Source organism: Meriones unguiculatus, chromosome 17, assembly GCF_030254825.1.
Source record: "Meriones unguiculatus strain TT.TT164.6M chromosome 17, Bangor_MerUng_6.1, whole genome shotgun sequence".
Lineage (NCBI taxonomy): Eukaryota > Metazoa > Chordata > Mammalia > Rodentia > Muridae > Meriones > Meriones unguiculatus.
In genome coordinates, this window is record NC_083364.1 from 86,725,110 (window position 1) to 86,750,894 (window position 25,785).

A 25,785-nucleotide genomic window follows, 5' to 3' on the forward strand; every position below is an offset into this window, starting at 1 on the left:
AGATGTCTTTCCCTATATAAACCAGAGCAGCCTGGTGATCCCAGAGATCTGCCTACCTCTGTCTTCTGAGTGCTGAGAATTCAGGGTGTGTACTACCACCCCTGGCCTAGAACTTGTGATTATTATATAAAATGAGACCCTCAAAAGATGGAATTATTTGAGAAAAATAGTGGCAGTGGATACAGAGCATTTACAAATGTGTTGGATAATTCAACCAGAACTTAGAATGGTTACAATGGCAAACTGTGTGTGTGTGTGTGTGTGTGTGTGTGTGTGTGTGTGTGTGTGTATGCAGGCATACATGCGTGTATTCTCCCTAATAGGTCAATAATATCACCTGAAGTATAACTAAAGCCACAATGTTAATATATTTACTGAGGATTTCCTGAGTCCAGTGCACATTAAGGGAAAAAAACATTATTACAATCTTGTTTTGGCTGAAAGTCTGTAAAATAAAATCTTGGATTGAGACTGTGTCATTCAAATATTTTTGTCATGAAACCAACTCATCTGAGAAAACAGCCAAGTTTAAAAAAATACTATCAGTAAGTATGATATATTTCCTTGGTTTGGAAATTTCCAAGCCACGATATTCTGCCCTGTCAAAATATATTCACTGGGGAAATTTTAACCTGATGTATTTCTTTTGAACTTAATCACAGTTTTACATCTAGCTGGTTTCATTATTAAATAAAAGAAAAGGTGGTTCCCCTCTGGTCCTGAAGGGAACCACAGACTTGAATGATACTCGAACTTCTAGGTTCGCCTACAGTAACACTGAAACCAGAAACTTGTGGGAGAAATGTCACTTTATCTGAGAGAGTAAAACCCAACTCTAACAGGAAACAGCAGATTCATCTTTTTCTTTTTCTAATCGACTCTGCTGGAGACAAGTCCCTTGAGTCAATGTTCTCTAAGTCACAAGTCCTTACATAGATCAAAATGAAGCCACTGCCAAAAGAATCCCTAAAAAGCAATGGGACCATTTTCAGATACATTTTAGGACAGACCTCTACTGCCTATATCTCATGCCTTAAAAATAAATAAATAAATGAAAACTACTCATAGACTGAAAATGGGTTCATTGGGTTTTAACTTTCAGTATACCATAAAGTACCATTCTAAATATCTGGGTTGTTTTCCTGACTTGTCTAGGGACCTGTAGGATACATGAGAACTGAAGCTATGCCCTTTGAACTTTAGCTTGTTAGAACTGTGAACAGTGGTTTTGCGTTAAAGATGATACATTTACACAATTTATTCTCACCTAAAGAACAGAATTTAAACTGTAACTTTTAAGATTAGATTTTTAATCACAAAGCTTTCAAATTTTTTCAATAGTCACTTACAAGCATTTAGTTAGCCCTTTATTTTCAAAACTGAAGTCTGCCTTGCCTTCAGATTTATAGTTAGTCACTCCGACTTTATAATTCTGTATGCACACACAGCTATTCTTTTTTCTCTTTGCAGGTGGCACAAACCAGGAAGGGGAAGTTTGTGGTTTAAGTTACTTACGCCTTATGCCCTGAATGCTGGAGGCTTGCTGAAGGCTGTATGCTGTTAATGCTAATCGTGATAGGGGTTTTGCCTCTGACTGACTCCTACATGTTAGCATTAGCAGGGTACAATGCCTATTACCAGCATGCACGTGGAACACATGGCTGCCGGGGGAGGACGACAGGAACATGAGTCACTACTGGATGAACGTCGACTTGAGTCTATCATTTCTTCATGTGCTACTCATAATTTGGTTACTAGAATGTTCCACTGTGTTAAGAGAAATATCATTTACATGATTTAGTAGCAGTATCCCAAACATTTGAACCTCAGGCCCATGTTTATTTTTATCTTTAATGGAAAAAGAAACTTGTATCATTTTTAATTCAAAATCATGTTCATAAGCATTTTCAATGATTCAACCAGCATACAGCTGAATACACTATAAAACACATTTCTGTAATATCTCTGTGGCTAAAATTCAGGGCTGACATTCTACACTAACATCAAGGATTATCCGAAACACATAAGAAATTATCTGGAATAACTAAGAAATGTTACAGTTTCTTAGTCAGCTTTGATTTAAAATTCATAACTTTTAATTTGTGTTTTAAAGGATAATTGAGACATGACTGATTTTTACAATTTATTAGCCAGGTGGTGGTAGCACATACCTTTAAATCTAAGCATTCAGGAGGCAGAGGCAAGCAGATCTCTGAGTTTGAGGCCAGCCTGGTCTACAGAGTAAGTTTCCAGGACAGCAAGGGCAGACAAAGAAACCCTGTCTCAACCAAAGAAACAAACAAAAAAAAAATCATAAAATAAAGTATTAAAAATTAACATGAGAAGCTGGGCACGATGGCGCATGCCCATTATCCCAGCACTCAGGGAGGCAGAGTCAGGCAGATCTGTATAAGTTTGAGGATAGCCTGGTCTACAGAGCGAGTCAGGAAAAGAAAAAGAAAAATGACATGATAAAAGAGTCCTGAGTTCTACCTGTATTTTCCTTGCAAGATAAAAAAATTTAACTTAGACATATTACACTCGAAATGAAACCCCAAATCTAGGGTCAATAGCTTAGGCACACAGTAAAGCTGTGTCATCAGAAGACCCATCTCTTCTGTGCATTTCTTCATTCACTGAATGGGGATGAAACTTTACAAGGTTGGTGTGCTCCTTACTGGAGATAAAACTATTTGCAAGATAATAAAATAATATCTTAAATTCAACCCAAACTCACCCTGCTGCTTTGCTATAGGTAATAATTTGATATACAAAAGTTTAATGTCTGAACTTCTAAGCTGTTTTTCTGTACAATGGTATCACTTACAAACACATAGACAGTTGTACTGGTTATAATATTTAATATATACCTGTTCTGATAGTTCTCCTGAACATTTTGTCAAATTTCTTGAGTTTGTTTTTTTGTTTTTGTTTTTGTTTTTAGTTGGCTAAAGAATATGTTTTTATGTGATGGCCCTTTTTCTTTTGCAAAGTACAGACTGTAATTTCAGAAGATATTTACACAAAAAGAAGACAATGGAAAAAGTTTTAAGGACAGTGAGAGGAATGTTCCTGTCTGCCAGGACACAGTGTTCCTATGGAAGGGCACCCCTCCACCTGCATTGCCCCACAGCTTTCCGCTGTGTATGCTGCCAAGATAAATTCCTCCTCTTGACCCTTGGAACAGTCCTGTGAGTCCACAGAGTTCCTGTGGAGGTGGATCACACTCAAGGTTTTAATTTGGACTGTTATTTCATCTGCCACTGTCTAGCTTCAGGGGTCCTCATTTTGAGTCTCAATTCTTCAAAATTCTTTTTGCTGCCTACAGCCACAAAGTCACAGCATGCTAGAAACAGATTGGGTTTTCCACATTACCTTCCTGCAGTTCTAATCAAAAGCTCTGAATATCACAAGGCAGTTTAATGCCTACTGCATTACTTGATCCAAATCTCAGTTTCTCCAGCACATTTCTATGATTTGTCTATTCTGTAAGAATGGTAGGCTTAGATGACATACCACAGGATAAAATTTCTACCAATACAAATACAAACCTTGAAACATTTACATTTCCATCATCTAAGTCAAGAGGTCTACCACAGCAGGTGTCCCCAGAACACTAGCTCTCCAACCATAACCCCACTGTAACACCCACACAACCCAGACATGGCCCAAACATTAGGCCTTCTCTGATGCCCAACTCTCCTAGGCTTCTGTTTGTTGACCTCTTTATCATAGATGGATTATTCCTGACCAACATTTCCAGTCATCCCAGAAATTCTTGGACCATGAGTAAGACTAGGTGTGTTTGGAGCAGAGGGTAAGGAATGAGGAAGTGTGTGTGTGTGTGTGTGTGTGTGTGTTGATCATGTGGCTGAGACCAATCTAAATGAAGAGCAGTCTTCTGGGGGATGAGGAAGGAAAATGCAACCCATTTTTGTGCACATAAGACTAAAGTGAATGAAGCACTAAATAATGTGGAATATCCAAGAGATTTGCCTGGGCACTGACGCACTCTCCCAGACATTTGCTGAGCTAAAAACCAAGCTTTTCCTGGTCTTTATGTGGGACTCCTAACAGCAAAAACAGGGGCTGTCTCTGACTCTTTGCCTGCCTTTGGGAACCTTTCCTCCTACTGGGCTGCCTGTCTAGCCTCAATAGGAGAAAGTGCACCTAGTCTTACTGCAACTTGATACGCCACGGCTGGTTGATATCCATAAGAGGCCTCCCTTTTTCTGAAAAGAAAGGGAAGAGGAGAAGGTTGCAGGGCGGGGGGGGGGGGGGGGGGGGTTGGGGGAGAAGGACAAGAGACGAAGAAGAGGAAACAGAGGTCAGGATATATAATTAATTTTCTAATTAATTAATTAGAAAAAAAGAAACCAAGCTTTTCCTATTCATTACCAACAGCTAAATAAACCTAGTAGCAGAGGTAGAAGAGGAAAGAAAGTTGGGAGCCTAAAGCACAAAAAATGTGGCAAACTAGAAATTTTCTGAAAATAAATGGTCAGTACCTGAAACAATAGGGAACCTGGAAAAGAGAACTTGAAGAAAAATACATAAGGGCAAAATCTGCATGCACATAAAATTAAATAAGTACATTTAAACTTTTAGTTAAGCACACCCACTGAGTACCAACAGTAACTGCATGAGAAACTGGAACAGCTATAGAATGTTATAATTCTATAACAACAAAAGCAAGGTTCCACAAGTGTGCAGAATGTGCTGTGGCCTGGGGATGCAGAGTTTCAGGTTCAAAATCAAATAAGAACCCAAATGTCAGTATTAACAGTGTCACTTGCTTGATGCCAACTGAACTCTTTCTGAGTCCTGATAGGAAATTGTTCTCAAAAAGTAATTCCATATATAGTCAAACAGCTGCTCAAAGGTAAGTACAGCAAAGAGCCAGTTTAGAAACCAGTTCACCTTCCCTTAGTGATTTTCCCTGAGGACAGATCAAAAAGATAACTCTAGGAAAATGAGAGTTGACAAAAACAAACAAACAAACAAACAAAAAACAGGCAACAGACTAGGAGAGACTAGATACTACACAGGGGAAAACAAGGTCTTCGGACAAAGCCTGCACACCACCTCCAGGAGTACCGAGACTAGAATAGGAAAAGCATTTTGTTTTGGTAAAAAATAAAAAAAATAAACCAAGGTCTTCCAAAGGTGTGAGGAAGTACATTATTTTCAAGCACTATTGAGAGCACCCCTCGTCAAAACCTGAGTACAGATGATGAGTTACAAAAGGGATGGAAAGCTAATTTTTTTCTAGTTCTAATACTGCCGGCCATGTACTTTTCATGTTTGGTGATGGTTAGGTGCATACAAATATATTCACTAATGAGTGTAAAAATCTGATGTGACATTCCATGGCCTCTGCTCTGAATGTCTATTTTAACTGCACTGAAGTTCACTGAGTATAGTATAGACTTTGGGTCTACTTAATTTTGGTGTATGTGGGTTTTTTTTTTTTTTTTTTTTAACATCTTATAGTAAAGTTATTTTTACAAAAAAACCTTTGGAGGCTAGCATGTGGCAGCACCTAACAGTGGCTCTACTACCAGAATGCAAACCTATTCAGTTATTCATATGGAAGCAGTACATTGTAGAATAGACTGAGTGAAATTACCTATATTCATATTGTTTCCTTGTTTATGAAATAGAAATACTGTCTTAGCAAGTTGTGAAAATTAAATAAAATGCTCACACCCTAATTCTAGCACTCAAAGGCAGAAGCAGGAAGACTGCATAAGCAAGTTCCAGGCCAGGCTTAACTACATACTGAGATCCTGTCTCAAACAAAACAACAGAAAGCTCTGTCGGTACTCTGTTGGCACACAGTAACTACACAGTTAACAGCATCCTCCATTGACAAACACATTATTTTGGACAAGGATGTTTACTACACCACTGTTTAAAACAGCAAAAAAATGGTAACAAACATAGAGTATTTTCACATGAGTCTATAAATGGGAAGGAGGGGCATGGACCTCACAAAGTATTGTATCCACAGAGCAGAGGCAAACATGCATTGTATTAAAAACTTTTATTTTAATTTACTATACATATTTAATTTTTTGCATGCTATTGGGTAGACACAGTGTCCTCTGTCTGTCGGATTTTCTCTTCAGTTACCTGTAAAGATATCAGCAGCTTTACTCCTACAGTTTCCAGATCACCCTTTACCCACAGTTCAACCCTCCGCTCCTCTGCTATGAAAACCTGTCCCACGTTCCTTCAGTGGTAACTACAAAGAGTTAAACATGAAAAGACTTAAAAACCAAGTTGCCAATATAAATTACAAGTGTATTCCATTTAAAAATCTATAATCTGAGGCATATGTTTTTTTTTTATTCTTTTCATTTACAAAACAAAAGCATTACTATGAGAAATATTACCAGAAGTGAAACACAGGGTTTTCTTTATCAGCGTACCTTATTGTGGGCACATTTCTGTTTGGAAGGGACTGTTACAAAGCTAGCACAAACAGGTGCCACTACAGTCCATGTTCCTATCCCATGGACACAACTGTCATGAAAAACCTAACAACTTGAAAACAAATTTGTCATGTGCTTAATATGCTTGTTTGTAAGCCTTACACTAGTGTTTGCAGAGTGACTGGTAATTAGACTAAGTAGGAAGAGCTGGTGAGGCAGGTCTCATAAGGCAGCTATCAGACAACAGATAGAAGTGCTGAGGTCAAAAATGTAATACTTTGTTACACAGCTTAAACATTAAAGACATGTTTTGAATCTAGTTTTCCAGGGCATTCACACATTTAATAGTCATGGTAACTTTAAATCTCACAAGCCTTAATTTTTTAAATGCTAGTTAGGTTTAGAATATCTAAAAATAAATAAATAAATAACAGGGTCCCAATTAGGACTAACACTGCCACTAAGAACAATTATCATCATATCATTTCTCTTCCACTTCTATAGTATCATCTGTATGCTAGTACCCAATTTAAAGGCAAGTTATAGCTGTATAATATAGCTGTATTCTTGCCAAACAACCATCAGGATGAATGATCACTGTTAGTGAGATAAAGTATTACTCCTTGTCTTCTTTGCTTCTCTCTACCTCCTAGCCCTGTTTGTTTTCTTTTGTTTTGATGCTTACTTTCTAAGAAGTTTCTTCATAGAAGAAAATTTCTGAAATGAAAACTTACCATTTTCCGTGATCGTTCTAATAGCTTGTTCCATATAGTAAATTGTGCCTGAAAAAAAAGTATTTCCTATAAATGACATACAGAAGGAAGCTGGAGTTTTTAGATTTTTTTTTTTTTTTTTTTTTTTTGTATATGTGAGTGTTTCACCTGCACCATATCTGTATGTGCACCACATATGTGCCTTGTGACTGTGCAGGTAAGAAAAGGGCATCAAATCCCTGAACCTGTGACAGTTAATTTCTGATTCCGTCCTCCTGCCCATCCCTTTCAACAGCACAGCCTGGAGTGTTGCAGCTATAAACAGGCTGAGAAGTCAAGAAGATGCCTCCCATTTACCATCCACCAAAACTGCCTTAGCTACTTTAGTTCCTCTTCCCTTCAGTTCAACTTTAGGCCATATGCACTAAAGAATTTTACAACTTAAAGTTGAAAGAAATGAAAAAATATTCAGATAAATGAAAAGATATTCCAGATTAATATATTAGGAAACTGAACACAGTAAAGGTAACAATTCTTTCCAAACTGACAAGAGAGGTTTAGAGAAACTCCTGTTATGATCCCCAAAAGACTGTACTAAAGTTAAATAAAATGCAAAGGACTTCCAGTAGTTAAATGTTTATATGAAAAATATTATATATATATATATATGAAGTTTATAAATCAGAATTCAAACTGTCCTTAGAATAAGACATCCCTCCCCCACTCCACACTCCCATCCCTTTCCCCACATCAATCATCCTCCCCCTTACTCCCCTTTTTTCCCTCCTATCATGCTGTCTACAATTCTCACTTTATGATCTTTCTTCCCCCTTCCCACCACTGTCCCTGACTCCTAGCTGAGCGACTGGCAGCTGAGGGGGAGGGAAAGTCAGCTTTCTTTAAGGGTAGAGTTCCTGGCAGGTCCATCACACACTAATGAAAGACCTCAGACCCAGGAGTATGTGGGTAGCACAAACTAGACTCAATGGGAAACAGAAAAAAGGATAGCACAAAGTTGGAAGTGGGTAGAAGATAATGGATATAAGAGGAGTTAGGGGAGAAGGGCGAAGTAAATGTGACCAAAATAAATTGTATACATGAAACATTCAGTTAATTAATAAATACATGCTGGCCAAGCATCTGGGCACGTGCCTTTAATCCCAGAACTTTGGAGGCAGAGGTACGTGGACTAGGACAGCCAAGGGTATGTAATATAGAGAGACCCTGTCTCAAACAACAAATATATTTAAAAAGTAAAAATAAAAAAGCAATTCTGACAAAAATAAATAGATGAATGGGAGAAATTATTCTACCCTATTCTGTGCCCTATTTATAGCCACGGTAATTAACACTGTGGGTATGGCAGAGATGGGTATATGTGATCAATGGAACACAACTGAAACCGCAGAAGCTGCCCCACCCGGCCAATTTTTCCTATAACAGTGTCCATACTCTGACTTCGACACTTGTCTTCTAAGACATCACCACTGAAGAAACCAAACACAGGTGCATGATATCTATTATTTCTTGTGAGTGCAATTACCATAAAATCCAGTGTTTTTAAAAAGAGTGAAAGAAAAAGCATTAGCAAAAAGTATAGGCAATGTGGGAAAGGATAGCCCTCCTGAGTCATGAGCAGATCACTAATGGCAGGGCACAAGGGCAACAGACAAGGCTCAGGGCATTGCAGAGGCCTCCCTCACTACCAGGCACCCCAACACCCCTCAATGTGCCACTGCTTTTTTCTTCTAGGCTACTTTGGAAAATTAAAAACACTATCTCAATTTGAATTTTTCCAAAATCTGTTTCTTCCTTGAAAACCTTCACTCTTAAACAAATATGTTTTAAATCATGAATGAATTTGAAAAAATGTTAGGGGAACACAAGGAAAATGAAAATGCATGTTTTTCAGATTTTTATAAAATCATGTCTAGAATCAACCCATTCCCAAACTAGAAAATGTGAAGCTTCAGCTTAACTTACTCTCAAGTGAACGGGTAAAGACAGGCCCTGAAATCTGCGTATCAGGCGCGGCCCAGTGGGGTGAAGACTGTGAACAGCTGACACTTCATACTGGAAACAGATACTTGTTCTCGGGATAAGAGGCCCTTCACTCACATCAATGAAGTCACCAATTCTGGTTTGAGACAGAAAAATAAGTAACAAAAACCTTAATATTAAATCACAGTAGTTAAAACAAAACATCTCCTTATCCTTACTGCTATATCTCAGTTCGAAAACAGCCTGATTCAATCCATCTGAAACAACCCTTGACATACAATCTCAAGAGCATCAGCTGGAAAGTATAAAACAAATCTTTTTCTTAATTAGGGTTCACGCAAATATAAAGGATGTTGAGAATCGTGGAACACATCATGCTGTCAGCACATACAACTTGTCTAAGACTGATAACCTAAAACCCTATAGTAACCCACAGCAGCCAAGTCTATGCAGGACAGACTGCAGGCAGAAATAAAGAACTGTTTCTAAAAGAAAACACCCTGGGGCTTTGGAGACAGGTTCACAGTTATAGGACCACTTGCTGTGCAAGCATAAAGACCCACGTTCGATGCTCAGCACCCACATAATAGCCAGGCACAGCTACCCATGCCTGTAATCTTAGTGCTGGGAGATGGAGACAGATGAGTCCCAGAACCTCACTGGCTAGTCAGTGTAGCTGAAGTCACAAGCTTCCTGTTCAGTGAGAGCTGTGTCTCAAGGAATAAGGCAGAGGGCAAGAGAAGACACATTCAGTGTCCTCCTCTGGCCTCTGAATGCACACACTGAGGAGTGTGCACATATGAGCTCCTGTTCTGGCTTTCCTTTCTCTCCTTCCCTTTCCTCCCCTCCTCTCTCCTGGACATTGCTCTCCATTGGAAAACATCAACATAGGGAGTGGATTTCTTCATCCTTGCATCAGAGTACATTCCAATTTAGTTTACATGAAATCAGCATTCATGTTCTATAGATAAAACTATCATGTCCAATTCCTATCTGAATGTTTTGCTAATTTCAAAATCGATTCTCAAAAATTACATTTTTAACCTTGTAAAATCTTCAACCAAATAAAAATAAATCATAATATCACATGTGTTGGATATGCATATTCATATATGCATATGGAATATTCCCATAATCCCTGCACTAAAGAGGCTAAAGTGGGAGCTTCACATATTTGAGGCCAGGTGACAAAGACTCTGCCTCATGAAAACCAAGAGAAAGTTAGAAATTACATAAAATGAAAAACAAAAAGCACATCTCTTTGAGAGATCATGCAAAACTCCTAGTTGCCACCACACCCAACACTAACAAAGCCACAGAGCAAGATAATGACAGCATAGTACAGGACACATGCATCTACTTCAGTCAGTGCACTTCGCTAGGACAGCAAAGTTAGGCTGACTGTAGCACAGCTGCCCAATTTTAGACTCTTACCTGTGTAACTTGACTATTCTCTCGGGATTCTGAGATGCTTTCTCTTCTATGAAGTCTACTTTGTACCTGAAAAGCAGCACAAATAAAGATAGATAGATAGATAGATAGATAGATAGATAGATAGATAGATAGATAGATAGATGATAGATAGATAGATAGATAGATGCCTCCCTTCCACTTCCATGGTTGTCTGAGTTGGAACTTCTTCTTCCTCTCGTCCCTCTCCTCAGGCTTCATTCCCACAGCTGCAACAACTCCTCTCACTAAAGTCATAGCACCTCCTTAGAGCCAAACAAGTGGACACTTGTGATCCTTCACTCTGCTCATCTCCACTTCTCACAGCGCTTTTTCCACTGGCCTGCAACATGGCCAGCTACCTGTTAACCTAGCTCTTCAGCCACCTTCCATTTCCCTTCCTTTTAAGGACAGTCTATCCTACACCCTCATTTTTACTTTAGCATCCATCTTAATGTAGCTTCTTGACTTACAAATGTTAGCTTCCAATGAGGCAGTTAGATTCCCCACACCTCTGCCCCTAACCCATGTCTCTCTTCTGTGCTAGAAACACAAAACTTCCTGACATCCACCAGGGCATTCAGCAAACACCTTAAGGCCCCAGTCAAACTCAACAACAAAAAAGTCCCCCTCTTTTCTAGTTTAAACATGTTTTTCATGAATTTTCTATCTTAATATCATAACATAACCGTTCAGCGTCTAAGTGAAAAACCAAAGAGATTTACACTACACTCCTGTATCAACTGCTTCACCAAGTCCTCGTCTCTGGAGTCCACCCAGCTCTGTCAGCATAGCTAATACACATGCAGGACTCACAGCCTAAGTAAAAGTTACTAACAACTTTTCCTTTTATTCTCAAGTACCAAGTACATATTCAAGTGGGTAAGACCATGAGGTCATGAATTGTGGGTGTAGTGGGGAGAACTGCTTTACACCTGTCATTCTCCTTCTGCCAGACACCAATGAACATGGAGGGGGCAAGTCCCTTGAATGTGTGTCCTTACCCTCCTTTATGAGATGCTCTCATTGGCTGTGAGCCACTGATGGTACCTTCATTTCTCTAAGAAGCAGAAGGCTCAGTCACTAAATGGCCTTCAAAAGTCCAACATTCTTGTCCTCCTAAACCTACCTAAAACTATCCCCCTTCCTCTCATCACCCAGAGATATGATACCAAGTCCCCACAAACACTGACAACTGAAAAGGGAAATTCCACCAAACACAGGATGGAAGTTAAAAATGTACACTGTCAGTAACATAGCTATGGAGCACTTAGATGTGGAAAGTGACAGAAAATATGGCCTAAATGTAATACACACTGGATGCTGAGCATTTGGGATTTGAAAGAATATAAAATATTTAGGAGCTTTGCTACTGATTTTAAGTTAAATTAACATGTGGCATCACAGATTTTCTTTTAACATTTTAATATAGCCACAAGAAAATTTAATAAAATTAGATAGATAGGTTAATAATATTTCTATTATTTGATTTAATATACAATGATTTTTTTGTTAGAAAGTGAACTGATAATCTCTGATAACCCAGGGATTGTCTTACAGCACCAATGCTATAGAATGGTTTGACTTGTGGTACTAGTACTATCTATATTCTAGATTGGTTAAAACGATACATTAGTACAGGGTGCACTGAACTAGAATACACTAAAGACACAAGCCAGTCCTTTGGGAAACATTGTCTTCTACTCTTTGGGAGGCCTTGTTTTGCAAGTGAGCTAACTGCATTTTTCACTTCAACATTGCAAGATGCCAACCTAGAGAATAAGTTGAAGAGCCCCTTAAACTAGCTCAAGAACACATGTATAACAAAATATCCCCATAAGAGTCTGTGAGTCCATGGCTACACACCTAAGGAGAGGCTAATCCACACCCTTTACTAACTCCAAGGTAGGCATTGTGGTTTTTAGGGTACAAGGTTTTCAACAGGTTTCCTTTTCCAGTAACTTTTAAATTTTCTATTACATGAATACTTAAATTCAGTTTACTCTAACACAAGTAGAAGGGAAACTACAAATTTTAGGGAAAAAGAGACTTGAGAAGTCAAGTAGGATTTGAAATGCTGACAAATCCACCAAATGGCTATTTCACACAAAGAAGAATATGATCTGAAGGCATATATATTGTCCAAACTGCTTGCATTTCCAGTCTTAACCTTTTCACTGGAGTGGAAGAATGAGGGGGAACGGCTGCCAAGTACACGTAACAATACAGTTGTTTAGCATAGGTTATCATGTCAGGGTGGAAGAAAAAAGGAACATCGTGACGAAAAGAGAAGGGCTAGCTTAGCAATAAATGACAAACAGAAAGAGAAATGAGTTACAGAAAAAGAAATCTTAGGACAAAAAATAAAATAAAATAAAATGAAGCCTTATAGAAAGCAAATATAACAATTCTTGCCAAACATGGAAGTCTGAGAGTCCCACAATCCAGTTATTCCAAACACTAAGACAAGAAAGTGAGAAGTTCAAAATCTGCCTGCATAACTTGGTAAGACTGTCTCAAAATCAAAAGTAAAAAGAGGTCTGGAAACATAGCCTAATGGAAGGTACTTGTCTAGCATGCACAAGGCCCTAGGATTAACCCCCGGCACTATATATATATATATATAGTTTGAACAGCTGAGTTGCCATCATCATATGCTATTCTGAGAGGTCAGCCTTGTTTAAAAGGCAGACAATGCTTACTTGTTATGTTGAAATATTTCTAATGCCACTTTTGCATCAACTTCCAGAGTTTCAAACGGAAGGTCCCTATACTTTAAAGTGTGGGCATCTTTTGTGAAAGAGTGCAGATTCTCCTGAAAAAGGAAAGAATTAACCATTAGTAACCATTCACCCAAAAGAATTTCTCCACACATCAAAACACAAAACCTCACACTTAGTGCTGTGGAAGGAAGAAAGAAAAACCAATTTATTAGGACATTTTTTATTCATAGTATTCGAGTATGTAGACCACACACATTCTTTCAATTCCAGAAACTAAAAAATTCATAAGCTATTATACTGGTTAGTAAAAACTGTTAAAGATAAATCTGCAGTGAAAATTTTAACATTTCATTCAAAATATAAAAATAAACGCTTACTAAAATTATAATGCAACAAGTAGAAACACTAATAAGCAATGAGACATACTGTACACATGATGAAAACTAAGTTCAATAAATGCATGAGAAAAAAAATCATTATTTATTCCTCAGTTTTACTGGTCATATTGTATCAGCAAATTCCAGAACAATCAGGACCACCATTATTTATGCAGCAGAAAATACACAACTAGTTGAGGTTTTGGTATGTATGTCATTGCTATTTACCTAAGATTTTCATATCTGATTCCTGAATTAATCTCCCTCCTTAAAAACAACAACAAAAAGGTTTATTGATTTTATTTTTATGTCTATGTGTGCAATTGCTCAGAGAAGCCAGAAGAGGGTGTCAGATATACTAAACTGGAGTTATAGGCAATTATGAGTGCCTGATCTAGGTACTAGGAACAGATCCTAGAAAGGTCCCAGGTCCTGGGTAAGAAGAGCTAGTGCTCTTTTTATTGCTGAGCCATTTCTCCAGCCTCATCTCCCTTTCTATATGACTCCTTCATATACAAAATTCTAACTATATGCAAAATACTAGGAGGGGGGAAGAGGAAGGGAAGGTGGCAATGGAAGGAGAGAAGGGAGTGGGCTATGATAAGGATGCAAAGTGAATAAATTAATTAATTTTAAAAAAGGGAAAAAAGAATAAAAAAGTTTAAAGTGGTAGTTTTCAAACTCTGCTTTGGGACTCCCAAGTAAGACTGTGTGTGTGTGTGTGTGTGTGTGTGTGTGTGTGTGTGTGAGAGAGAGAGAGAGAGAGAGAGAGAGAGAGAGACATACCTGATGGGGGGGTACATGATGGGGCCAGAAGAGAACAGCAGGTATCAAGTATCATGCTCTTTCACTCTGTACCACAGTCTCATGAAACAGTGTTGACCACAGCAACTGAAGCCACGCTAGTGATCAGCAAACCCACAACTCTCTGCCCGTCTCTACTCCAACACTCCCAACAATGCAAGGGGCTACAAGTAGGTAGTCACACTCAGCTTTTTGCATGGATATTGGAGATTTGAACTCAGAACCTCATGGTTGCATAGCATCTTAGTGAGGATTTTTATTGCAGTGATAGAACACTGTGACTATAAGCAAGTGGAGGAGAAAAAGGCTTATTTCATTTTCACTCCTACTTCTACATCTCAACCCGTTATCAAAATCGGCCTGGGCAGGAACTCGAAGCAGAAACTGATGCAGAGGCCATGGGGCAGTGTGTCTAGTGGCTTGCTCAGCCTGTCTTCTTCTAGCATCCAGGAGAATGAGCCCAGGAATGGCACCTCCCAAAACAGACTGGACCCTTAATTAATACCATCAATTATTAATTAAGAAAATTCCTTACAGACTTGTTCACAGGCCAGTCTGGTTAGGGGCATTTTCTCAATGGAAACTTGTTCTTCCTCTATGACCCAGCTTCTGCCAAACTGTCAAAAAGCCAGACAGCACACACAGCAACATTTTTACTGAGCCATCTCTCCAGCCTAGCTTCTGTATTTTATATTCGGGACATACTACCTTAAGAATGGCACTTCAGGGGGCTGGAGAGATGGCTCAGCAGTGAAGAGCACTGTCTGCTCTTCCAAAGGCCCTGAAGTCAATTTCCAGCAATCACATGGTGGCTCACAACCATCTATGCAGGGATCTAATGCCCTCTTCTGGCAAATAGGTGCACATGCAGATAGAGCACTCATCTATGTAAAATTAATCAATTAATTAGTTAATTAATTAAGAAGAATGGCACTTCAAAAGCTACATAGTTACGTCCAGGTCAGCCAGGGCTACACTATAAAACTCTGCCTCAAGCAAATAAATAAACAAACAAACAAAGAAAAAGTCAACCAAGATATAAATTTACAATATCTCAGGCTGGAGAGATGGCTCAGCGGTCAAGAACACTGGCTGCTCTTCCAGAGCTCCTGAATTAAATTCCCATCAGTTACATGGAGGCTTTCAACCATCTGTAATGTAATCTGATGCCCCCTTCTGGCATGCAGGTATACCTGCACATACAGCACTCATACATAAAATAGGTAAAAAAAAAAAAAAACAAAAAAACAAATATGCCGGATTAATGCAAATAAACATCACAAATAAGCTGGAAAATCAACAGATAAACTGATAGAGAAAGGATGAAAGGGTGGTTGATAAACTAGATTGATGGTGGACAGATAATAAATAAATAAATCCTCTTATCTGTCTTAAATGTCTTCAATGTGCAAGACCATTCAGCAGTACTGACAGCACCAACCTGACAGAGAATAACACAGTCTAAAAAAATCATGCTCCAAAATACTTGCTTACTTTCGTAGGCACCCACTCGTCCAGCCTCTTATCCAAAGCAACATCATAGCAGAAGGCCCCAGCGATCACTGGAAATCCAACAGCAAATGAAAAAGAAAATGCAAAGGCAAAATGTTAGGGCAAAAGCTACTAATCTGCAACAACTGATTAGTCAGATCATGACTCTGCAAACTATAAAACTGTTCATCATCCCAGCTACTGGCTAGGGAGTCATAAAAATGCCCCTATCAAAAGCATTAGTTCATCTTTCATCAATCTAAAAAGCATCATTTTTTTTTTAAACATTCACGTTTTCTTCAGAAATATATTACTACAACAGGGATTGCAAAGGAATGCTAGCCACAAAAACTACAGAAGAACAAGACACTTAAGTAACGAAATGACTAAACATAAGAAACGCTCAATTTCTTTATAATATCTCTTAGGTATCTTCAGTTTTGTAGTTTTTGTTCTTAGAACCATCTGTGTTTCTTTCATTTATTTTTGATATAAATTTCACACAGTGCTTCATGCATAATGATGAGAATTCTAGTTTTCACAAGATCACAGATCCTGCACCCTACACCTCATGAGGCGGCGCCCTCGTCTGGTCATGTTACTGAAGAACAGAACTACCTAAGTACAGCTTCCCCGCAGCTGACCCATCTTCCCATTTCTTCACCCTCCCACAAATTCAATTTAGATGTAATCTTAAAGTCTTGAGGACAGGGTCTCCACAAGGAGAGCAACAGAACAAGAAGATTTGAACACAGGGAACTTCCCAGAGACTCATACTCCAACCAAGGACTATTCATGGAGATAACCCAGAACCCCTGCACAGATGTAGCCCAGGGCAGTTCAGAGTCCAATTGGGTTACATAGTAATGTGAAGAGGGACTGCCTCTGACATAATCTGATTGGCCTGCTCTTTGATCACCTCCCTCTGGGGGGGAGCAGCCTTACCAGGCCATAGTAGAGGACAATGCAGCCACTTTTGATGTGAACTGACAGACTAAGATCAGAAAGGAGAGGAGAACCTCCCCTATTAGTGGACTTGGGGAGTGGCATGCAAGCAGAGGGAGGAGGGAGGGTGGGATTGGGAGGGTAGGAGGGAGGGGCTTATGGGGGGATGCAGAATGAATAAAGTGTAATTGAGGAAAAATTTAAAAAAAAAAACAAAAAGTAGCAGCATGGGGGGAGCCACCATGACATTTGTGTTCAAGAGTAACTAATTTTATTGTGTTAATTACCAACTTATCAGATTATTGACATTTCATCCTAACTGTAATTTTATGACCTATAATAAATGAAATACATTCACAGTCTTTTACTAGATAAAATCAGAAATAAACTGTGCACATTAAATAACAAAACATTCACAGATCTTAAAAGTATAAGTACTGACATATATATATTACCAGGGACATCTGGTGCTCTGACCAAGGTGACCACATAATCATCTTTGAACGCCCTTTCTATTACACAGCCCATCATCATGGCACAAGAACGCCAATAAGCCTAAAGAAAGAAACACAATGTAACACATTAAGAGTCACTGAAGTTTCTATAATATTAAAACGTAAATCAACTGGCTTAGCACCTACTTTTCCAATACCTGCCCATGTTCCTAGAGCAATCATGGCACTGACACAATAAAATTCTATTGTGCTTTTGCCAAAATACCTTGGGTCACATCCAGATCTTACCACTTCATAACTAGTAACCTTAGACAAGTGATAGAAGCTCTCTTATCATTTATTGACAGGAAAAGGAAAAAAAGCACCTACTCTCTAGAGTTTACATGAGATTAAATGAACACCTATAAATTACTTAAACCAGAACTTCACACATAATACTCAGGGTAACTACTGCTAATGCTTCTATTATCTCCTTGTCTGTCATTCTTTTTTTTTTTTTAACTGTATGCATATGTAAATGTTCCTGCTGTCCATATATGTACCATGTATATAGAGGCCAGAAGCCCCTAGAATTGGAGTTACTACATGTGGTTGTAAACTACCATATGGATGCTGAGAAGTGGAACCTAGGTCCTCTGCAAGAGCAGCAAGTGCTTCCAACCATTGCGCCTTCTCTCCAGCCCCTAAGTATGTCATTTCGACAGATGTTTATTAACCATTTCCTCAAGTCAAGGACTAGATTCAAGAAGAAAATTAATTAATTTTATTTAATTAATAAATAATTTTTGTTTAATTTTATTTTTTAATTTATTTTGTTTTTAATTTTTTAATTATTAATTAATTATTACCTCTATATTTACAGAAGCAGGATCTACTGCATCCAACAATAAGATGAAAATACTGTACTGGAGACATTAGCCAAGTGTTGCTAGTGTCTAAAAAATTTTAACAAGCAGAAACCTAGTAGGTTCCAAGAGCAGATGGCATTTAACTAAACAGAACTTTAACAGATATAAACAGAATTTTAAAGGGAAAAAAAGTGATTTTCCTTGAAATAAGAGCATCAGCAAAAGCAGAGAAGAAAAAGTATACATCATTCGCCACCGAGTCCTGGCAAGGAAGAGGGGAAAGTGGCAGTAGGTGTTAAGCCTAACACAGCAGGCTGGAAGCAGGTCATGCAGACCCCAGAGAGCTCAGTTCACTTTACCATGTAGGCAAATTCTTCAGGGATAAAACACTGGGGCCCTGTAAAGTCATTAATTAAACGTAACAGAACTGCAAAGGGTGATGTTTTAACTATAGAAATAAGGGAGTTATGAGTGGAGCAGAGTAAAAAAGTTACTAAAATCCACAGACGATGGTGATTTCAGAACAAATTCAAGTTGTATGAGTAGGAGTGGAACTCCCAATGATACAGAGGGTTATCATGAGTTATGAGGATAAACGACATGCCCTATAGTTTTCTCAGTCCAAAATACAGAAAAGTTGATACCACTAAGTTTTGAACTATAAAAATACCTAAGCTGACCGGCAAAACAATAGTAGAATACCACATGAGTTTGGCCATACTTTTAAATGTTATACTCTATAAAACATGTGTGATTTAGAAGGAGAAGTAAACACTGGGGGAGGCAGACGAATACCTTATTCACTTCTGTTGGGTCAGGGTCTTTGAACGTAAGAAATTTAATCTCACAGGACTTGGTCAAAGGCTTATACATGTCCCACGGTTGTCCGTCCACCAGCGCCAGAATGGACTTCCTGCAGTACCACTCACTTAAATCTAGGAATGTAAAATTGATTGAGATCTAAATCTAACAAAATTCAAAGTGAAAAGTTACGTGTTTAAGTGCTACATTATGAAATAAAGCAATGGAAGCAAATTCTGCGGTTATTTTTGTAGAAATATTATATTTCATATATATGATGAATTTTTAAAAATCAGCACTCAAAGGCATTATTAATAAAATTACACAAACATTTAATAGTGTTTGTTAAAGCTAAGTCAAGTATGAAATTCATTTGCCAATTAATAAAATAAGCTTCAAAGACCTACAATTAAGTATTGAAAGAGAAACAACATGAATACATGGATTGATGCACACACAATTTAAAAGAAAAGGAAAATGTAGCTGTCTTAGTCAGGGTTTCTATTACTTCGACAAAACACTATAACCAAAAAGCCCATTGGGGGCTGGAGATAAGGCTCAGAGGTTAAAAGTACTGGTTGCTTGTCCAGAGGTCCTGAGTTCAATTCCCAGCAACCATATGGTGGCTCATAACCGTCTATAACCCCACCACAGTGAGCTGGGCCCTCCCACACTGGTCACTTACTTGAGAAAATGCCTCACAGCTGGATCTCATGGAGACATTTCCTCAACTGAGGCTCCTTCCTCTCTGATGACTCTAGCTTGTGTCAAGATGACACACAAAAAGCAGCCAGTACAGTATAAGTATACACACATATAAATCTGTTTAAATCATCCTTGAGTCTTGCTGGCAAACCACCTCTTTCTTCCACTATTTCATTATAGACATTTCAAATTAAACAATGTAGTTACCACTGTAAAATTATGAATGTGAATTCATATGTAAACCAATCACCTTTAATCTGTTCCATTACTAAACCTAAGAAAAGTCTAACCTGACTACATATTTTACATAATCACAAAAATTATCAAACTACTGAGTTGTCATTTAGTACCTAAGTTCCACAATAAAGGTCTTAGAGGTCATAAACTTCACCTCTGCAGACAGTATGTCTAGAATTCCAGTAGGGCCTTAGGTTTGCCTTCCTCTCTTCTATAATCGCCTGTCTACTTCACAGCACATGCTAAGAAATATATGAAAACAAAATGAGTAATTATCATCAGTACTTGTTTAAGTGCCTGAGTAGAGAGAGACTGAGTTTAAGCTAGTTTCAGATGGCAACTGATGCTGTCAGTTACTAATGGTATATTACTGAGCCTTTTAAAAGTTTAAACAGCCAATCATGTCTAGCTACTATTTGTGAGATATTTAAATTTATATATTTAAATATTATAGTCAGGCTTGGTGGCGCATGATTCGCAGCACTTGTGAGGCAGAGGCAGGAGAATCGCTGTGAGTTCAAGGACAGCCTGGACTACATAAAGAAACCCTGTCTGAAAAAATAACCAAACAAAACAAAAAATTTAAACATCATATCTATAGAATCCATATCCAAATGTCTTCAGTCCCTTTAAGTCCAAAGATCTTTCTAACAATATAAAAACAATTAATTTTAACATTCACTGTTCTTACATTTCCATTCATACATTTAATGCCTATACTAAACAAAACCACAACGCAGGGGGCAAGTAGCAAGCAGATGAGACATATATTCAGTTAGAAAACAGCTAAAAAGAGAAAAGTAGAAAAAAAAAAAAAAAAAGCTCAAAATACTTTTAAGGAGACCTGCTGGATAAATGGTCCCAGGCCATGGAAAAGGACAAGTCTCACCAGCATCCACTCATTCAGATCCATTGTTCTGGGTCAGAACGGGAGCACCCTAAACTTAGTCATATTCAGGCAAACTTGGAGACAACCTATACACCACAGAAATGCTGCAATATTCACAGTACCCAGAAAGCAGAAGGAATCATTAACAACAATATGACTCCAAGTACATTCTATAGCTAGTAGCATTTCCCCTCTGCGGTGTTCTACATAGCTCATGTAAAATGGTCATAACTATACACTGATTCTGCTACTTACGCATGGCACAACTGTAAGGAGTTGAAATATTTTTATTCATCAAGAAGACAGTTCCAGGATCAGTTTTCCCAACGTGCTTAACTTCGATCTTCTCTGTTCGGGGAGTTAACGATAGCTGTCTACTTTTCTCTTTATTAAAAAGATCATTCCGCATTTCTGTCAGTTCTATGGGTGACGGCTGAGAAGCTGGAGATGTCGCTATAAATCCTATGAGGAAATGAAAGATTAAATACATGAGTAGCTTACTATGGGCCTTGTAACACGTACAGAAAGCAGTAGAATTTTAACACAGGTCAAAAATTCGACCAGGGCGTTCTTAAACCACTTTATAGCAATAAATCCGCACCTATGATTGGCTTTCACATCACCACCAATTTCCTCAGTGGCATCTCAAAACCAGACTCGGTGGCAAGAGCAAAGTTGTAGTAGGAAAGGGTCTGGGAGGAGGCTCGAAAGCGGAAATCCTATGCACAAACTATCAATATCTGACACGAGAAATGTTGACCTGTTCTTCCAAACCCTAAAGCAAGGGACTTGGCCAGGCAAGCACTCACTCCCTGGAGGAGATGGGGACTTGTTTACAGGAGACTAGGGCTCCTTCTTTAAAGAGCCCCACAGGAGCCGCCCGTGCCCGCGTTCCTTCTCTTTCCCCGATTCCTGAGCCCTGGATTGTCTTCCCAGACTGGGAACGCAAAGACTCACTCCAGCAGGCCCCACAGCCCGCGCTGGGCGGCCGAAGCAGCAGCCTTCCCACCGTGGTAGCCATGGCTTCCAGGACAGCCAAGGGAGCTTCGACGTCCGGGTCCTTCTCTTCTGTCTTCCCCCCGGAAACTCAGAACGCGCAGTGGAGGTTCCGTGGGAGCGATCGGCTCAGGACGCAGCGCTGGGGCTGCGCGGCGCCACGCGAGGGCGCACTCGCCCTTCTTTGAGGACTGAAAATACCTCACCCACGTCCCAGAGCAGCGCCTGTACTCCGAGGTGTAGGGGCGACCCTGGGCTGGACCGACCTGCGGGCAGCGGAGGTGCCCTCCTGTACAGAGGAGTCACACATGCGCCTTTGTCTTCCGAGGTTTCCAGTTTCCGGGCGGAAAAATTAGGGGAGGACTTCTTGCTTTGCTTCTTTTGAGTCTGGCCAGCCACGAGGGATACAACTCTAGATGGTGGAAATAAAAGAGTTTTTCAAGGGTGAGTTTTTAGGGCCGCTGTAGTGGGTCTAAGGCCAGTTCACCGTTTAACTGGCCATGTTACTCTGGTCTTGGAAACACATCATGTTGATTTGGGAAAGAACGTCCTAGAACCCTTTTCGAATGATCCGCGCACGTTTGCATGGAGTCTTTAGTGAGAGCAGAGTAACTTGTGACTAGAATTTTTGTCTCTTCCGTGGATGTATCCCAAAAGCACAAACCGGGCTGAACGGTTGGCGCTTAGTAAATATTTGTTACGATTTTTCGTTAAAAAAAAGAAAAGAAGAAGAAGAAGAAGAAAAGAAAAGAAAAAACACTGCTACGTCTAACGCCTTTGTGGTGCCAGCATGTTAGTGTTGGAGCAGAAGTCTGTACTTATGCAGAGCTGAACCAACATAGTTTTGTAAATTTAGCCAGGAACTCCATGTGACCCCTCTTAACTTCTGCTGCATGGTGGAAGTGTCAGCTGGCACACAAATACTGTGCTTTATGCCACACAAAAGTGCTGTCTCCTTGGCCCAAATAACACATATCTTCAATTGCATAGGAAAAGTATTAAGACCCGTCCTCATCTCTAAAGTAAGACATGTAAATTTAAGTTTGGATTCAACCATTCTGTATTTTAACCGGACTATCTTTCATGTAAAATCCTCGGGGAATGCTGATGCATGCCTGCTATCCCTCAAGGAGGCTTAGGCAGGACAACCAGACCTGGAGAAGCCTTATATTGTTAAAAATAAAGAAGATCCCAATCATTCGATTTTACCAATAAAGACTCAGGAGCCAGATGCTGGGATGAAAAACCCCTAGCTCAGAGAGGCAGAGAAAGCACCTGGCTTTCTACTCAGTGCATGTCCTAGAGGAAAGAGCCTTTCTTACTCAGCTCACCCCCAGCCCAGGAGGAAAAGGCCAAGAGCCCAAAACCAAAAAGCTTGCTAGCTCAGCTGACAGCCCAGGAGGAAAAAGCCATAAGCTAAAAGCCAAAGAGTTCCTTCTTCTCCACAATGTCTTAAATTTTCAGAGAGGTACTTCTCTCAAAGTCCCTACTTTTTATTTAATCCCTGTCTAGTTTCTTGCTGAGCCCCTTAACCTAGAGTTAATTTTATTAAATCCTGTGTACCAAATGTTGTTGAATCAAAGGTATGTGCTAGGGCTGAGCCACAACAAACAATAAACAGGTCTTTACAGTGAGCAAACTTGGGGCTCATAATGGGATCAAATATACTGCACCAGCCTCAGCTACTTAGCAGACCTTTTGTCAACAACAAAAATTCTAAATCAAACCTAGAAATTCATGCATGTGTGTTACTTCCTTAAACATACTATGGTTTCCCCAAAGCTTTCAGTTTCACCAGCATTTTAGAGACTGTTCATTTAACCCACCTAGAAAGACTATAGTTTACAGCCACATTTAAAGCACGCCTCTGAACATTAACTTAAGAAAATTTAACCACAAGCATTTCTGCAGACAGGTCATTGCAGTGCCTACTATCAAAGAAAGTAAACTTGCTGGAAGGATGTCACTAGTGAGAATGGCCAACAAGGACTGAATATATGCTAATCGTGAAACTCTTTATTAACCCTCACAACTGCCTGGAATAATAAGTGTAATGTCATTTGTCAGGGACAGAAATTCAAGTTTGGAGAGTCAGAGAGACCTACCCAAGATAGATTATTGACCAAGAATCCCTCAACAACAGAATTCCCTCAACAAAATTACATATGTATGTTTTTCCTGCATGTGTGTGCACCACTTGCTTACCTGGTGCTAGAGGTCAGAAGAGGGTATCAGATGTCCTGGAACTGGAGATACAGGTGGTTGTGGTCTGCAAGAAAAACTGAATAAGCTTTTTATTTTTCTTCTTGTTCTCTTCTCTTCTTGTTTTTCTTGGAGATGATTTCTCTGTGTAAACCTGGATATCACAGGACTAGCTCTGAAGTCCAGTCTGGCCTTGAACTCCGAGATCTACCTGCCTCTGCCTCCTAAGTGCTGGGTCTAAAGGCACATGCCACCACACCCATTAATGAGGTTCTTGTTTCCCAAATGTAAGAGTTCCTCCTCTACCTTTCCTCATTTTTTTTAATTTACCATACAAAGTTTTAGGTTTCATTATAGTAATTACTTGTGACTAAATATCTCCAGTTGTTCCCCCACTCATTGCTAGACTTGCTGGTCCCTTCCCCCAGGTGCCCACTCTTTGATAACACTGTGGATTTAACTGGTATGTGTTAGTGGGGTCCTCTGAGGAACAAACACAAAGGCAGAGCTCAGCATGAGAGAAGTTTTAGTAACAAAAATAATTATGATAAGGAATTAAGACAAATATGTTAGTCCTTTCCTAATGGGGACCTGGTGTGTAATGGATACAAACAGCAGCCCCCTTGGTAGTGTCTGCAGCCTATTGCCTATAAGGGTTGCCCTAAGGGACCTTGGAGACAATTTTCTGGCAGTCACTCAAGTCTCTGATATCAATGCTGTTCCCATCTAGGCTGTCTTTACAGGTATGTGTAGTGCCTTTAGGAATCCTAGCCAGGATTCACATTGGCCAGGTCATCATGTGTAGAGGAATTTTAATTCAGAACATGGCTGCTCTGGCAAGAGATCACATCCAAAGACATGCTCGGGCTGTGTGATCTCTGGCTGGAATGCGAATATGCTGGGAGGTGGAGGTACAGGACTTTAATCCCAGAAGACAGGGAGAGAGAGACAGGGAGAGAAAGAGAGAAAGTTTCAGGCAAAGAGAAGTCTAGGTCCAGGCATGGTGGTACACACCTTTAATCCCAAACAATGAAGGTAAATTTAGTTTATAGAAGAAAGCATCCATGTTTGAAAGAGATGTCTAGTTGAGTGGAAGAAAAAGTGACAAATCAGAGAACTATTTGACAGAATAGGATATGCACAACTCCCATGAGAACAAAGTGGAAAGGGAAGCTACTTAAGAGAACAATACAGAAAATGAGAGAGGAGGCTATTTTACCAGGACAGTAATAGAGAGAGAGGTTGCAAAGAGAGAACAAGCTAGACTCAGGTGAAGATAGAATGAACCAGAGAATGAGAAGGATCTAGAATATTAGCACAGGTTGCTAGAGTTAGTTTTATGCCACGTAGAGCCTTTCAGTCAGAAGCTGAGCGAAGCCAGCTTGAATCAGTCAGCTTGTAAAGGAGTTTGGGCGAGAACAGCTGAGTTGAACCAGCCAGCCAGAGTTCAGAAAGAGCTAGAAAGAATGAATTTACTTAACAGTAAGTTTCAGCGAGTGAGAACATTCTAGGTCTAGATTAGATTTATAGAGGCTAAACGCTTCCAGGAGTAGGTCTAAGTTAGCAGACAGAGGCAGTAAGCCTCTGAGATGACAATTACATCAGATGAATACAAGGTACTTTTATAATCATGTTCACCTGCACCAAGCTGCAAAATAAGAAATGTGAGATTGAGGCTCTGTGTAGAGCCAAGTTCAAATTTCCTGGCCACC

At 39.4% G+C, this 25,785-nt stretch overlaps 1 protein-coding gene and 1 non-coding gene across 3 annotated transcripts; one reads left to right on the forward strand and one right to left on the reverse strand.

The window, feature by feature from the left end:
* Positions 1-6,027: 6,027 nt before the first annotated feature.
* Positions 6,028-21,983, reverse strand: Mrpl39 (mitochondrial ribosomal protein L39). 2 transcript variants are annotated; one of them, XM_021663704.2, is made up of 10 exons: positions 21,833-21,983; positions 21,131-21,337; positions 19,039-19,178; positions 17,396-17,495; positions 15,999-16,066; positions 13,303-13,415; positions 10,586-10,651; positions 9,134-9,287; positions 7,172-7,219; positions 6,028-6,135 (listed from the first exon to the last, which is right to left on the reverse strand). In XM_021663704.2, the coding sequence occupies exons 1-10, from the start codon at positions 21,894-21,896 to the stop codon at positions 6,085-6,087; spliced, it is 1,011 nt and encodes a 336-aa protein (XP_021519379.1). In that variant the 5' UTR covers positions 21,897-21,983; the 3' UTR covers positions 6,028-6,084. The 2 variants fall into 2 exon arrangements, with proteins under 2 accessions (XP_021519379.1, XP_021519380.1); XM_021663705.2 differs by lacking the exon at positions 21,833-21,983 and adding an exon at positions 21,477-21,758.
* Positions 21,984-24,618: 2,635 nt separating this feature from the next.
* On the forward strand, positions 24,619-24,756 carry LOC132648815 (small nucleolar RNA SNORA70). The gene has a single exon (XR_009587218.1). It is a non-coding gene; the product is annotated as a small nucleolar RNA SNORA70 (small nucleolar RNA).
* Positions 24,757-25,785: the final 1,029 nt, after the last annotated feature.

Coding starts and splice junctions, on each gene's coding strand:
- Mrpl39 (XM_021663704.2), bottom strand. CDS start 21,896: ATGGCTACCACGGTGGGAAGGCTGCTGCTTCGGCCGCCCAGCGCGGGC. Junction 17,496..19,038: donor ACCCAACAGAAGTGAATAAG/GTATTCGTCTGC, acceptor TTCTTTCTTTAG/GCTTATTGGCGTTCTTGTGC. Junction 6,136..7,171: donor TAGAACGATCACGGAAAATG/GTAAGTTTTCAT, acceptor ATATCTTTACAG/GTAACTGAAGAGAAAATCCG.